General features: G+C 42.7%; 1 protein-coding gene across 1 annotated transcript; it reads right to left on the bottom strand.

Annotated features, from left to right (window-relative positions):
* Window positions 1-9,064: 9,064 nt before the first annotated feature.
* Window positions 9,065-14,817, bottom strand: FEM1A (fem-1 homolog A). The gene has a single exon (XM_074308398.1). The coding sequence runs from the start codon at window positions 12,173-12,175 to the stop codon at window positions 10,190-10,192; it is 1,986 nt and encodes a 661-aa protein (XP_074164499.1). The 5' UTR covers window positions 12,176-14,817; the 3' UTR covers window positions 9,065-10,189.
* Window positions 14,818-16,473: the final 1,656 nt, after the last annotated feature.

Genomic DNA, 16,473 nt, shown 5'->3' with positions numbered 1-16,473 from the left:
TTCAAATTCTACCACTTACAATTACTAGCTATGAAACTTTGGATAAATCATTTGAATTGTGACTCAGTTTTCTCATTTGTAAAATGAAGGAGATAGACTAGGTGCCTCTAAGATCCTTTCCAACTTTAAATCTATGAATCTCTGAAAGATATTATCTGTTCCATACATTTTGACCTTTTTGAATTTTAATCTGCTCCATGGATTTCTGTAATCAGAAAATTCATCCACTAGAAGTTAACCTTCCAGTGATGGGATCCTCCACAATGAATATTAACATCTTCCTATAATTATGTAGGGTTTACAAAGCATTTTCCTGACAAAACTTCTGTGGGTTAAGCTATAAAGTGACATTATTCTACTTTGTAGATGAAGAAACCAAGATGTCTTTCATGCAGCTGGGAAAGCTGGTCATGAGGTAATACTTTTTAAACAATGGGGACATCAGAGGAAGTCTTCATTATATCTCATTTCTCATCGAAATGATCTTTCCTTTCCCTGAGTCTCTCTTGCACAGGCAAGTCAATCCAGTCCCTGGGATGCCTTCCCTTCATTCTTTCTTCAGCACTTCAAAAGCACTAGGACTTCATATCCAGATGTGCCCTGTTGTCCAGTACACGATCTATCCGTAGATCCACAGAATCATAGAGCCATAGACCCATGGAGTGTGTGGTCTGCTGGTAGAGAACTTCAGAAGCTCATGTTTTCTCTAAGCCATGTTAAACTTTCCCTTTGTGCTTTTTATCTATCTGTAAGGTCTATTTTTCAAATAGGATTGCCTCCTCTGATTCTGGCAAAGAAGGTCATTCCTCTTTCCTTCTTCCCCTCACATTGTTTCCTCTCATAAGTTCTTAATGAAGTGTTTCTCTTCAATTGAAGACAATAATTATTGAATTAAGAGAAATAATTTATTTTATTTTTTTTCCTGAGGCTGGGGTTAAGTGACTTGGCCAGGGTCACACAGCTAGGAAGTGTTAAGTGTCTGAGACCAGATTTGAACTTGGGTCCTCCTGAATTCAAGGCTGGTGCTCTATCCACTGCGCCACCTAGCTGGGAGAAATAATTATTAATAACAATTTGGGGAAGATTCAGAATTCCCCCTTTTTCTATTTTTAAGATCTCAGTTTTCTTTCCTTTATCCCACCTCAGACTTTTTTTTTTTTTTTTTTTTTTTTTGCTGAGGTAATTGGGGTTAAGTAACTTGCCCAAGGTCATACAGCTAGGATATATTAAGTGTCTGAGGCAGAATTTGAACTTATGTCCTCCTGCCTTCAGGGGTGGGATTCCATCTATTAAACTATCTAATTTCTCCCCCCTCCCCAGTCTTACAAGGAATCTCTGGCCTAAGTTGAAATCCATTCAATCAAACTTGACTGGAGACACACTTTTTTGTCTATGTTGCCTAAGGCTGCAGGTGATCTAGGTATAGAGAAAATCTGTCTCACAGTGATATGATGTCCCTTTCAAGCCCTCACTGCTTGAGCAAAAACTTTTAATATAATCAAAATTATCCATTTTTCTTTTCATAATGGTTTCTAGTTCTTCTTTGGTCATAAATTCTTCCCTTCTCCAAAGATCTTAGTGATAGAATATCTTTTGGTTATCTTAATTTGCTCACTATAAGTATTTGCTCATTCTAACCATATTTTATAACTTTGGACTTTGTAGAAGGGCCAGAGCTGGGGAGTCAGAGCCATAGAGCTGTTGATTAATTCTGCTAGTCTCAGTATATACTTTATCAGATACTATATCAGCCTTTATGTCTAAATCATGAACTCATTTAGATTTTATCTTGGTATTGGGTGTTAAATATTAGTAAATGCCTAGTTTCTGCCATTCTATTTTCCATTTTTCCCAGCAATTTTTGCCAAATAGTGACTTCTTTTCCAGAAGCCGGAGTCTTTGAGTTTATCGAACACTAGATTATGACAATCATTGACTATTGTGTCTTTTGTACCTAACCTATTCCACAGATCACTAGTCTATTTCTTAGCCAGTACCAAATGATTTCAATGATCAGCACTTTTTAACATAGTTTTAGGTCTGGTATGGCTAGGCCACATTTGCATTTTTCTCATTAATTCCCTTGATATTCTTGACTTTTGTGCTTTCAGATGAATTTTGTTATTTTTTTTTCTAGCTCCATGAAGTAATTTTTTGAGTTTGATTGGTATGGCGTTGAATAAGTAGATTAATTTAGATCCCATTATCATGCTTATTATGTTAACTTGGCCTACTCATGAGCAATTGATATTCTTCCATTTGTTAGACCTGACTTTGTGTGAAAAGTGTTTTAGGATTGTGTTCATATAGTTCCTGGCTTTGTCTTGGCAGGTAGACTCCCAAATATTTTATATTGTCTACAGTTATTTTAATAGGATTTCTTTATTTCTTGCTTCAGCCCCTCATTGTAACATTCATTCTCTCATTAACTGTGAACCAATGAAGGTTGATTCCCACACTTGCCCTTTGAAGGGTATATAAAATATGAGCCTGCCACCATGATTATCTTTAGTCTAAAAGAGATGGCCAAATGACCATCCTTTTATTATTAAATGTACTGGTATGGTTAATAAAGATGATTAAATTACCTAGACAAAAAAGTAAGCAGCTAGAGGGCAGAATCTGTAGTTTATATCCCTTTATTTTGTCACCTAGGATTGCCTCCTTCTCTGCATCTAAGTAAAGTTTGTTGTGAATGATTCCTACTTTTATGGTTATCATTCTCATGAGATCCTAGATCTCTTATTCTTCTGAATGATTTCTATTATTTTGTCTACCTAGATAAAAAAGATGGTATTTTGTCTGGAATGGCACTACATCTGCAAGTTAATTTAGGTATTTTTATTACAATAATACAGTCCTTGGATAATGATAACTCAATCTGCCAGTCACAGATTGTTTTATATTCTCACTTTTGCATATTTTGTCTCTCCAAAATCAAATCCTTTCAGTTGGCAGAAATAGCATCTAGCCCAAGGCCGGCATATCGTAATCACTTACTAAAGCTCATGGAACAGAGAGCCAACTACTGTTTATGACAAAAAAGGACAGAAAATGGACTTCTGTTACTCTGCCTACAAGCTTATTGCCCAGCCTGGGATTTTTGCTAGCTTGGGGAAATGTGAATTCTCAACTTCTTCCATTTTGTACTTAGCTGCCCAATCTCCAGAATGGTAAACACATTTCTCTAGGAATAGTCAACTTGGGCCACCTTTGGGGACATCTAGAGCAAATTGATTTTTTCTCAAAAATTACCATTAGCATGCAATTATAGGCTTTTAAAATGTTAAATGATATATACATATATATCTGAGTTCTAGTCCTGACTGCCAATAACTTGCTGAGTAAGTCACTTCTTTGCAGATTAATTTCTGTCAGATAAGGGAGTTGAACTAGATTGATATCCAACTTTGACAGTTTATATTCATATTTTTAGCAAATCTGACAATCTGTATTCCAAGGTCCCTACCAAATCTGACAGTCCACATCTCAATGATCCTCCCAAACCTGACATTCTGTGTTCCAAATACCTTCCCAATCTGACATTCTAGGTTCTAAGGTTCTTCCCAAATCTGACATTCTGTATTTCAAGATCTCTTTAAAAATCTATTCTGCATTTTAAGAACCCTCTCAGTTCTGATATTCTGTATTCTTTCTAACTCTGAGATTCTATGTTCTAAGGATCCTATATATATATAATATATATATAAAACATTTATAGAACACATATATATATGTTCTATAAATGTTTTAATAATATATATAAATATATAAATGTTTTAATAATATATATAAAACATTTATAGAACATATATATATGTATATATATATATATATATATATATGTTCTATAAATGTTTTAACTCTACTAATTCTAAGGATTATCATCAGGTGGGAATGTCCTCCCTCCTGGGCTTCCAAAGGTGTCATCTTCTTGTATTTATTTGAGTTCATGTGCTACAGCCATGGCAATCCTCCAACAAAGGCTCTCAATAATAGAGATAATAGAAATCTTTGATGTCTGCATAGAGATCATATTCTTTTGTTTGTTGCCATGGAATCCTGAACCCTATGGACAGAAGGATGGGGGTGGAGGAACAGAAAAAAGTACCATCAAACTCTACCCACAACTATTCCACTGGAAATGAGTCCTAATGGGGAAAACCAAGGTAAAAATATCACAGTGAGTCATTTTTCCAGTATAGATTAGCCTAGGGAGACAGACCAAAAATAAATCTGTGAATACTGGAGATGGGGATTTAGCCAGAGCTAGCACTGGAACTGAATGTTGTTCTGTCTGATGCAGTGACAAGAAAAGATACCAAGCTTGCCATAGAGAGGTCTGTCCTTGTGCAGGAAATGGGAACATATAGCTCTATCTCTCACTGATCAGATTTTAAGTCATAGATCCATTGTAGACTGAGGAGAGGTCCCATAACTAGGGGTCATTGTCTAAGGCAAGATGATGTTGGGGGGCCCTAGACTATGTACTGAGTGAGATTTTGCAGAATTAATCAGCAGCTCTGTGGCTCTGACTCCCAGCCCTGGCCCTTGTACAAAGTCCAAAGTCATAAAATATGGTTAGAAAAATGAGCAAACACATATACATGTGTGCATGTGCATGCATGAGCACACAATACACACACACACAGAGAATATCTTGTATATCTGTAGTAGCTTATAAGAGGGACTCAACACTGCAAATAAGGATTACTTCTTACTGAGGTAAGAAGAGTTGTTCTGGGATACTCATTCAGAAAGGAGATATAAAAGGCATTAAGAATTGGGGATGGGTAATAAGATGGTGAGAAGATTGAAGAAAAAAACGACCATGGAAACCAAAAACTGTAAGACTATTTGCCCCAGCTCCTCAATATGATATTTGAAGCCCTATTTGAGTTACCTAGTGACTCCCTCCCTTCTTTTTCACATTATAAAACTCCCTTCCAAAATCTTCTAATCCAGTTTCTTAAATTGTGGGGTCTTATAGCTGCAAAGTTATGAGTTATCAGTAAATGTTTTATTTGTATACCTATTTTATATCCTTGATTACCTGGGGTCATGTAAGAATCTCAGGAGAAAAGGGGTAGTGAGTGGAAAAAGTTTAAGCAGCTCTGGTCTAACTGAACCAAGTTATCTGTCACCACATGCTTACATCAGACCCAAAGCCTAATCTACCCTTCCTTTATGACTCACTAGGCAAAAACCTCACTTATTCTTCAAATCCTCCTTCCAAGACTGCCTCCTTTATCTAGAATCCTCCCTGATCTACAATGCTGGGATCCATTCTTCCTTCAAGCTCTCATTCCCATTGTGTTCCAACTCCTATGTACTTATTTGTCTCATTCTTGTCACTAGATAAATTTATAAATTCCTTGAGGGTAATGTCTTATTTTTGGGATGACTCGTGTTGGTCTTGTACTTTATAATTTATAAATCAAGTTCCTCATAAAATCCTGCAAAGACATTCAGAGCAAGTAATACTGGCTCCATTTTTTAGATGAAGAAACATATTCAGAGGAAAGGCCTGACTTATCCCAAATCACAAATCTAGGTCATATAGCTCCAAGTCCAATGCTATGATGATAATGTTTTTTATATCTCCCAACCTTTATTTAACATGGTGCTTAATAAGCCTTTGTGCTGAACTGGGTATCCCTGACATCTCCTCAAATTCTAGCATTACAAATAAAATGTGAAAAGATGATGGTTGTGGGAAAGGAGAAATCTGAGGAATTCTCCCTCCTCTTTCCTCACCTCCATTGTTCTGTTTAAAAATTGCCATTGGGAAGAAAGATTGGCATGTCAGGTTAACCCTAGACAACTTAAGTAAAACTCCGTTACCTAGCTGAACTATATATAATCCATACATTGGTATAAACAGGGCATCTTAAACTTTTTCCATTTGTGACTCCTTTTGCAAAAGAAATTTTTATGACTCAGGATATGTAGTTATATAAGATAGATATATAAATTAATATTAACTGATAGTAAATTATAATTTTGCACCCCTCACATTCAGTTAGCAGACCCCACATAAAGTTACAAAACAATTTAAGAAGCTGGGGTATAAACCGAGCCTCATGTCTGGAATCCATTGTATTTATCTTTCAAAATTCTCTTCTTCCTTCAGGCTCACAAGCCTCAGGATCCAAACCTTCTTGGAAGCTTTTATCATTCTCATCCAAGCAAAGGTGAGGCTCGCTCTGCTACCCCATTTGCCACAGCCCTCTATCTGGACCACTCTTTCATTCTCTTTACTACAGTTATTTGTGGACATTTTCCTCCTATTTAGAGAGAAAAGGATATCCTTGTCTTGCTGACTTGGATTATTTCTTGTTGTGAAAAGACCAGACAAGGACATACACACACAGAATATTGCTGAACAAAATACAAAACTTCCTGATTTCACATTTTTCAAGGTTGATTTCAGGTCAAGTTTACATGCCCCTTAACTAACATTTTTCAGGGACCAATTTTCAACATTTCCAAGTCACATTTTTCTCTTGTCAAGGTGTCAGGGCTGTTGTCAGCACTTCATATTCTAACAAGACACATCCCTTTATGTGACCTGATTGCTTGTGTAATACAATCTGTAATTTGTTAGGGACAGTGCTGTGCTTTCTTACAGCTCAGAGAGCACTTTGGCACAATGAATGGACCTCCAACTGTTTTTATTTCATGCTTTTTGGATTTAATACTAATATGAACATAAAAATACATCCACCACTGAGTCATGATGCTGTTATTCTGGGACCTTCAATTTACACAAAGAATTCAGCCTTGGCCATCATAGGGTCAGGCATATGGCATATTCCGTAATTCTTTAATGCACACAATTTTTTAAAATGTACACACAACTTTTTGAAGGTTATTTCTTGAAAAATATACTTATAGCATTATTTTTTTTAAAAAGCCAAAAGCACTTTACAATCTTGAATGCCATACAACAATCCTGTGAGGTAGGATAGTATCCTCATTTTACAGGTTAGAAAAACAACACAAACCCTCTGAGGTTAAACTCAAAGGTCTTTTTTGTCTTAGTGCTTGGGTCCCTAAGATAATCCATGCCATGAATTCAGGGAGCCAGCACTTAAGAGGGGGAAAAAGAAAAACCTATCCAGGGTTTGTCCTTTTCTCAAGCCAAACTAGATTTTGGGGGATTAGGAAGCCGTGCAAAGGAAGACTGTTAACCATTCAATAGTAGCTTCAACCACTAGGTTGGTGAAATATAGCTTTCTAGGTTTATTAGGTCCTTTTTTCTCCTGAAAAATATTTGGAGAAATTTAATATGAGCCACCTTTTTTTTCCCCCCCTTTTGTAGTTAAAGTGATGTACACTTGGTTACCACCATCCAGTTCTTCTAAGAATAGGATAAAAATGATAGCATGGAATTTACAGTGACTGTGTTGGCTCAGTTATAATCATAGCACTAGACACATGGCACTAGGAAGCTACAGAGAGAATCCCATCTTAATATTTGGGCATCAGGACACATCATTTTATGGCCTCTATCACAGTGAGAAGGGTCATAGACATTAGTGACTACAAAGGGGCTAACATCTGAGTTTCAGAATTAAACCAAACTTATGGAATGGCTGATTTATAAAAATCTACCACATCAATCAGTTCAAAAATATAAATCAACAGGTTTAAGGTTGCAAGTTAAGCTGGTGAAAAGGCACTTAGTGGGGAAAGGGATTATTTTCTCCCTCAGTATGCCTCCTTTCCAGGGCAACAGTGCTCCTGGTATAGTCATTAGGTAGACTTCACTTTAGAGTTCATCAAAAAGGAAGTTCCTTCCCTTGAGATCCAGACACATGTCAGTTGCCTTTTTTTGGGGGGTGACAGTCAACATTGGAGAACTGCAGATCCGGAAGGTTAAATCCAGTAGTCCAAAGACATCATTCCCAGCCTTCCAGAAGCACTACCAATTGCCCAGGCAAGACACTTCCCTAAGTTGTTTTTGATCAGAGCTAACTTTCTAACCTTGCCTTAGTTTAGAAGTTGTCTACGCTAATTCACAAGACAATTTTATCCAAAAGTGGGAGGCTGTTTGATAACTTTCTGAGGTTCTTGGAAGCCTTAAGACTCCACTGGCCAATGGATTGCAAAGAAAGTCCAAGGGGACAAAAGAAATCACTTCACAACCAAACCTCCTGTCAAGTTATTGATATGATATATATTACCGTGGAGTTCAGGGGGAGCGGAGAAGTCTTAGTCCTGAAATACAAGGTCAAACTAGAATGGGCAGAGGCACCCTCCCCTATCCAACCCATTCACCCACTCCCCAGCCCCTTTGCCACACAAATGAGCAACCACCAAGGAATTCCCAGGCAACTCAGTCTAGTGTCTCTTCTTTTTAATTACTTAAATATCGGAGCTTAGGCTCACACATTAAACAAGCTTATTTTATTATTATTTTTTTTTAGTTTATTCTGCATTCCAGTGAGAACATTAACTGCATTTTCCACCTTGATAGAAGTTAAGCTATCTTATAAATAAATCAATTTATAGTTTAACACTGCAAAACTAAACGACAGACCTGGTTTCCTTAAAAGGGCAGGGCATCAAATTATCACCATCCTGGTCTTTGGTGGCCTACAAACACTAATCTAATGGTGGCTTTTAGATATGCAGTACAGTGGATTAGTGTCAAAACTTCACTCTCCTGAACCTGACCTTTCTCCCAAAATGAAGAGGGGCAGCTGTTTAACCTTTTCTGTTAGACCTTCACTCTGGCCAGGCCAATAATCTCCCTGCTGCCTGCCAAAGCCTCTGTAGTCAGTCATCTCTCCTGAGAAAAAACCCGTGATGGCCTGTTTTCCAAGACCACCTGCTCTTGCCAGCACTTAGCCTCCCGCTATGGGAAAGTTTTCTGTAAACTCAAGTTTTAAAGCCCGTCACTGATGGCCTAATGCTGACATTCTAGTTGCATTTTCTTTATTATAAACTACTGCCTTATGTGGGACCTTCAGTTCTGGTAGATGGCTTTAAAAACAATTACAGCCCCCAAGTCATGGAGTCTATCAGTTAAATGACAAAATGAGCATGGAGACTGATACTGGGTAGGAAATGTTCTCTGGCTTTAATATGGAAACAAAGCTTTGGTGGCTCCTTCTGTATCAGAGAACCGGTGTTGAGCACAGCCCCTTGAACATAGTGCTGGTTCATGGCTTCTAAGCAAGAGAGTTGGGGGGTTCTCCTACCGAGAGGGGAGAAATTGGGAGGCCCATGTGCTAAGGGTGGAATGAGGTTTTAAAAATGGAACTGTCTATAGAGCTTTATGGATTGAAGCCAGACTTCCATATTAAATGTAAAGCACACACAAGTCTTCACACACCATTTTGACCTGCATCGCCCATACCAGGGACTGCAAAACAAATACTGTTTTCAATCAAACGGATCTGTCAGTGGGATTGGGGGGAACCGCAGAAATCCAGCTTCACAAACAGGCAGCAAAATCTTAGGACTTCTGCACAACACTTGCGACCTGGCCACTCAAAAAATAAAAGCCAAACCAACTGAAAGCTGTGTTAAGAGGTGGCCAGTTCTACTAGGCTCCAGCTGACCCCCACTCCATGGTAACCAGGACAACACAGAGTAGCTGGGGACAGACTAGGAAAAAGAAATCGCCTTGCTTCTTGAATTGCAAAATTGCGCCACTGCAACCGACCCATAAGTCAGGAGATAGCTTCTCAAGAGCCCTGACAGCTGAGTTGATTGGGCATCCAAGGGGAAAGAGGGCAATATACCATTTTCTGCTTCTATCTCATATTCCGGTGGGTTAGGAAGGCCATGGCTTCCGTCTCTCTGCCCCTATGGTAATGTCAATGTGAGCCTCCCAGCACACGGGAGGACAGGAAAACGCAGAACTCAGGAAAGAACGTGGCGTTTCTTTCTCCCTTCTAGCAATAATTGAATTGATTGGGGGAAGGCAGCTTCCTGGTGCACTTCCCTGAAGGCCTTTATGGTGTACTAACTCTGGATTTCTCTCTCAAAGGAGAAGTCAGTGGGGAATACGGAAGCTCTAGACCCCACCCCGAGGCACATTTTACCAGAAGCCGTCCCACACTATCAGGGGAGGTGGGAGATAGACGGTGTTACACAAAGCCCTGGTACCTCCCTCTCCGCTGAGGATGGATGGTGAGCAAGGAGGGATGGTGAGTGGTGACCCCCCTCCCCCCATTCAGTGCAGTTCAATGAAAGCCTCCAGTTCTTCGGGGATGAAGCCTTTGTACGGGACCTTGTGCTTATCTAGGGCACGGGCTGCAAGGCACTGGAGGGTAATGTAGTTGAAGGGCTGCATGGTGCTCTTGCTGAGCAGCTTTTCATCCAGCAGCTCATAGGCGGTTTTCTTGAAGGCATTGGTTGCATCCATGTGGGCGCCGGCCTCCATCAGGGCACTCATGATCAGCGGGCAGTTGTTCTGGGCGGCTATGTGCAACGGGGTGTTGTTGTCAAAGTCCCTGCTGTCCGGGTCGGCCCCGCACTCCAGCAGCACGTTCACCACGTGCAGAGAGGGGAACTTGCCCACTGGGTAGCGGCCCACGGCGGTGGTGTCCTTGTCCACGGCCATGTGCAAAGGAGTGAAGCCGTTCTTGCCGCGGGGACTGCATTTGAGAAGCCTGTAGACAGTCTGGCGTTTGAGGTGCTCTTGTTCTGGGGTACATTCCACTTTTTCCAAAAGATATATTAGGTGGAGAATGATAGCTAGGGCTTTGGTGAACTGGGAGGAGTCCCCGGGGTCTTTGGGGTGCTGCAGGGCCCTCTCCACCTCCCGCACTCCCTTACTGAGCACGCCCATGAGGTCAGCGAAGCCGATCTGGGTCCCGAGGCTGCCCTTGGTGGTGCGGTCCTGCAGCACGTAGGAGAAGAGTTCTGCGAAAGACAGGAAGCTGCTGGCCGTCATGGGGCTCAGGGGCTCCAGGTTGCTCTGCTGCATGTCCAGGGCGTACTTCCACAAGTGGATGCACCTCTCGAAGTTGCCCGAGTCCGCGTACACGGCCCCGCGGTAGCGGATGTAGTAGGACGTGTCCGGGTGGGAGGGCCCCAGGATGCGCTCGCGGATCAGCAGGGCCTGCATCCTCATCTCGTCGGGGTCGGTGATGAGCGCCTCCAGCTCCTCCGCGGTGTTCACTTCCCGGGAGTAGTCGTAGGCCAGGACGAGCTGCTGCGGCTCGGGCTTGGGCAGGTACTCCCCGCCCTGGTGCCGCAGCTCCATGGCCCGCCGCCAGTACTTGAGGGCGCCCAGCAGGTCCCGCTTCTTGTCCACAAAGGTGGCGCCCAGCAGCTCCAGCGCCTCCACGGCCGCTTCCCGGCTGGTGGGGCAGCAGCTCTCGTACGGCTCGGGGGACTGGGCGGCGTCGGGCGCGCGGCTGGTGCTGGGCCCGGCGGTCTCGCGCGGCGCGGGCTGCAGCTGGAGCTCGGGGGCGGGCTGCTCCTGGATGAGGTACTCCACGATGTTGGTGTGGCCCGTGACGCTGGCGGCCAGCAGCGGGGTCATGCCGTAGCCGTCCCGCTCCATGCGCGCCTTGCAGCCCAGCAGCAGCTGCAGGATCTCCAGGCTGCCGGACTCGGCGCAGTCGTGCAGAGCGGTGTTCCCCTTGGCGCTGCGCCGGTTCACCTGCGCGCCCTGCTCCAGCAGGTAGCGCGCGATCTCGCAGTGGCCCTTGTAGCAGGAGATCATGAGGCAAGTGTGTCCGTGCCGGTTGGCCACCTCCAGATCGGCCTGGTGCTCGCCCACCAGGTACCGCACCACGTCCAGGTGGCCGTCAAAGCAGGCGGCTCGCAGCGGCGTGGAGTTGGTGCGTGTGGTGCGGTTCACGGAGGCGCCGCGCCGCAGCAGGCTCTGCACCACGCCCAGGTGCCCGGCGGCGGAGGCGGCCCACAGCGGCGGCGCGCCCTCGATGGTCTCGCCATCGAAGTGCACCGAGCCGCCCGCTTCCACGCTGGCGCCGCAGCGGTCCACCAAGTATTCCACCACGTCCAGGTGGCCGTAGCGGGCGGCGATGAGCAGCGGCGTGCCCCCGGCGGCCGGGCCCCCGGTGGCCCCGGCCGCCGGTTCTCCGGTCAGCTCGTCCAGCTCCTCACGGCTGCGGCCGCTCAAGAGTTTCTGCAGCAGCTGCAGCTTGCCGTCGCGCGCGGCGTTGTACACTGCTGTGCGCAGATCCATGGCGTGCGCCGCTCCCCGCCCATCGGCCGCGCGGGGCCGGGGCAGGGCCGGGCCGAGCCGAGTGGAGCCGATCCGAGATCGGTGGCGGGCGAACTAGAGCCCAGCAACCTTCACCCTCTCCCCGGCCGCCATCTTAGGCCTGCCGCAGGCAGGACAAAATGGCGCCCGATGGCGGGGAGGAGCCTATGGGGGCTCGCCGCACGCGAGGACCGCTGGGAAATGAAGTTCTTTCGGTAGAGACGGCAGCCGCGCAGAACAAGAATCCCGGAAGTGCTAGGAGGAAGCGGGGACCGTTCAAATGAACCAGAGGAGAGAAGGGCTGTGTGGGAATTGTAGTTCCTACCGACGAGACTGTGACGGTTGCGGGGCTAGGTTGGTGATCTTGTCCGAACTATGCTTCCCAGCATGCAAAGCGGTTCTTCCGTCCCACTCCCCTCTCAACTGCTGGCCGAGAAAAGCGAGGAATCTTTGGATAGGCTAGGCTCTTTCAAACGTCACCCTCCTTTGACCAATAGTAAATGGACGATCACTCTCTATACGTTTACTCCTGCAGCGCCCGCCTTCAACCGCCTTCAACCACCAGACAACTCCATTTCCCGGCAATCTTTGGAAGGAAGAGAGCGGCAAGAGAGCCAATCAGAAGCTTGGATGGTAGACCACCTTCGGGTTGGGCGGATTGAGGCGGGGTTTTGTTGTTAATTCCTTCTGTGGGTGGTCTGTGAGGCCCTCTCGGGTAGGAGAGCGATAGGGGGCGCTGGGCAGCGCCCAGGGCGGCTGGGGAGCCCCGGCAAGATGGTTATCCTCTGCGCCACAGAAGACCCCGGCCTAACTCGCTCCCGCTTTATTTCGTCTGTGTCGCAGGCGGGACCGTGTAGTTAGGGACGCAATCGTCCCAACGGTCCCTACAGTGCCTGGGGTGGGGATGGGGTAGGATACGAGGTGGGGGGTTGGGAAGGGAGAAGGAGCGAGGCTCACTCGGCATGTATTTGACCTTCTAAATCTTCTAATCAGTAAGACTGAAGTCCGAGTAGAATTCGGACAATTAGCGTTTATTAAAAGGCCGCTATAGCCAGGGCTACGCCAAGAACGAGATGTAGAAGAAAAAACAAACTAACAACAACAACAACAAAAACCCGGCCCTGCCCTCCAGAAGTGTGGGAGACGGCATAAAAAACACTGTGCAAAGTACAGCAAGGAAAAATGCGATCCCAGGGGAACCACTGGCGCCGAAGAGGATCGGGGAAAGTTGCTTCTAGAAGTTCGGACTTCAGCTGAAACTTGAAGGAACCGGAAGGTGCAAATAACAAAAGTGAAAATGCCCACCCTCTAAAGGTCACAAATGGGCCGCTAGTATTACGGACTACAGCTTGTTCAACTGATAAATGTTCCAGTGGAAAGGTAGAACGCCTGGAGTTCGGGAAGACCCAATTCTGCCGTAGATTTAACTTAATTCTTGGCAAGTCGCTCAACTTTTCCCCAGCCTTACGGTTCTATCTCATCTGTAAAATAAGCGGGTTGGATTCCCTGGCCATTCATTCTAGCTACAGATCCAGCCTCTGCTTTCCCAAAGCCCTGAGACCTGAATTCTCATATGGGACCATCCTAGCGCAGAAGAACTGGAGGTTAACTCTCACTTTAGAACAGTCACTTGTCCTCTAACCCCTTTTATTTATTTATTTTTAATAATAAAATTTTATTTTTCAAAATATACGCAAAGATAGTTTCCAACATTCACCCTTGCAAAACCTTGTGCTCCAAATTTTTCTCCCTCCTCTCTATCCAACTCCCCTAGATAGCAAATAATCCAATATAAGTTAAACATGTACAATTCTGATAAAGATATTTGGACTTTTGTTATGCTGCGCAAGAAAAATACGATCAAAAGAAAAGACAAGCAAATAACGAAAAAGGTGAAAATACAATGTTGTGATCCAGTCAGTACCCGTAGTACCCTCTGGATGCAGAAGGTTCTCTCCATCACAAGTCTATTGGAATTCTCTTGAATCACCTCGCTGTTGAAAAGAGCCACGTCCATCAGAATTGATCGTCACATAATCTTGTTGTGGTATATAATGTTCTCTTGGTTCTGCTCACTTCACTTAGCATCAGTTCATGTAAGTCTTTCCAGGCTTTCTGAAATCGGACTGCTCATCTCTTATAGAACAATAAAATTCCACTATGTTCATATAATTTATTCAACCTTCTCCAACTGATGGGCAGATTTCCAGTTCTTTTTCACTACAAAAAGGGCTGCCACATATGGGTCCTTTCCCCTTTTTTTGGTGATCTCTTTGGGATATAGACCCAGCAAAGACATTATCTAGAATGATTGGCTAACTTCATAGCTCCACCAACAATGTATTAGTGTTCCAGTTTTCCCACATCCCCTCCAACATTTTATCATCTTTTCCTGCAATTTTAGTCAATCTGAGAGGTGTGAAATTATCCCTTTTATAGAAAGGGGATACAATCAGCCAGGGATTCCGGACTTTGAGTTTGTGAACTTGTTTTGTAACAAAAAATTTTGGTAACTTTCAATATCGTTTATTTTTGCAATCTTATTCATTTAAAAACATTTCTGAGGAGTTCATATAAGATATCAGACTGTTAAGAGTTGTCTAAAACATATTAAAAAAATGTATAGAATCCCTGAGTTAATTCCAGTGATTTGCTGTCATCCACATGATCAAATAATAAAATCCTGTTTGATGCTCAAAGCACATGATGTGAGAAAAGGCAGCAGATACTTCCTAGATTTATTAAATTGTTCACTTTCAGAAAGTGAATGTAGGCAAAAGAAATGGTTTTAAAAGGTCTATGAGGCATAAATGAGTCACTCAAATTATATTTCTTACCTTCTGAATGGGTAAAGGGAAAGAATATATAAGTGAAAATTAAATTAGTAATGCATGTTTGTAAGGCTTTTATTGTCTATACGGTATATTGACTGAGTCACTTGATTTTTTTCCATATCCAAAAGAAGTTTTTGGTATGTTTTTTCCATCCCCTATCAGGTACAAATGAATCACTGAGAATATAAATTCACTGAACCAAAAATAGCTGACATTTATGCCACCCACCCTGTATGGTAGATTAATATGATGGAAAGGGCTAAACTTGGAGAAACACTGATTGGTTGATCATGGGAATCATTTCTCTATGCCTCTATTTCCTCATATATAAAGTAGGGTTATAATACCTGAAGTACTTACCATACACGACCATTTTTGAACCTCAGATGAGATAATGTTTGTAACAAAGCTTAGCAAATCTTAAAGTGGCATAAATGTCAACTATTTTTGGCTCAGTGATTCATTTGTGCTTGAAGGGGGGGAATCTTTTTCTAACCTTTTGAATCCTTTGGCCCAAATTCATTTCCTGGAAGTGGGTAATCTGATAAATCTGGGAAGTACATGATGCCTTTTCCTATATCATGTTACTAAAAGTTAAATTCAGAAACAAACTAGATATGGAATCTGAAGTTGAAGCTTTCATTATTTTAGCCAGACTCTGCTATAAAAACTGCAGGAGCTAGATCATCAAATGACTCAGAGACATACCTTCTATAAATAACAAAAGCCTCACACATATATTATTTTATTTTTTCAGTTAGAATTTCTTTCTACCCCCTAGCCTAGACAATGAAATAGTAACAAATATGATAATCATCATATATATGAAGTCATACAAAGAATTTTCACTTTAGCCATGTTCTATGTTTAAAATTGTTAGTCTAAATTCTGGGTCCATTAATTTTCTTATCTGGTGATGCATAACATTTTTCATCACAAGTTTGGGCACTCTGGTGGATCATTATGTTGATCAAAGTAAATAAGTCTTTTTTTTTTTTTTTTTTTTTTAAATTAAAGCGCTTCATTTTCCAAATCATGTATGGATAATTCTTTGGCATTAACCCTTGCAAATGGGCTGTGTTCCCATTACCTTCCAATTTCTGCCCCCCCCATCCTTCTCCCCTAGATGGCAAGTAGTCCAATATATATGATCCCCTTATTTCCTGCTTTTCTTCGAATTTTGATAGGATTAGTTTTGTTTGTGCAAAAACTTTACAGTTTTTTGTAATCAAAATTATTCATTTTGTCTGCCATTATTTGATTGTACATATTTTTGATACTCTTGTACTGTAGTTTGATATCTGGTACTGATAGGCCCTCTTGCTTTGCCTTTTTTTTTTTTTTTTCCATTGATTCTCTTGCTATTCTTTACTTTTGTTCTTCCAAATGAATTTTGTTATTAGTTTTTTCTAGCTCTTTATAGTAATGCATAATAATTTAGGTGGC

Source organism: Sminthopsis crassicaudata, chromosome 1, assembly GCF_048593235.1.
Source record: "Sminthopsis crassicaudata isolate SCR6 chromosome 1, ASM4859323v1, whole genome shotgun sequence".
NCBI classification, from domain to species: domain Eukaryota; kingdom Metazoa; phylum Chordata; class Mammalia; order Dasyuromorphia; family Dasyuridae; genus Sminthopsis; species Sminthopsis crassicaudata.
The sequence above is the reverse complement of the archived record's forward strand: the minus strand, read 5'-3'. Positions and strand labels throughout refer to the sequence as shown.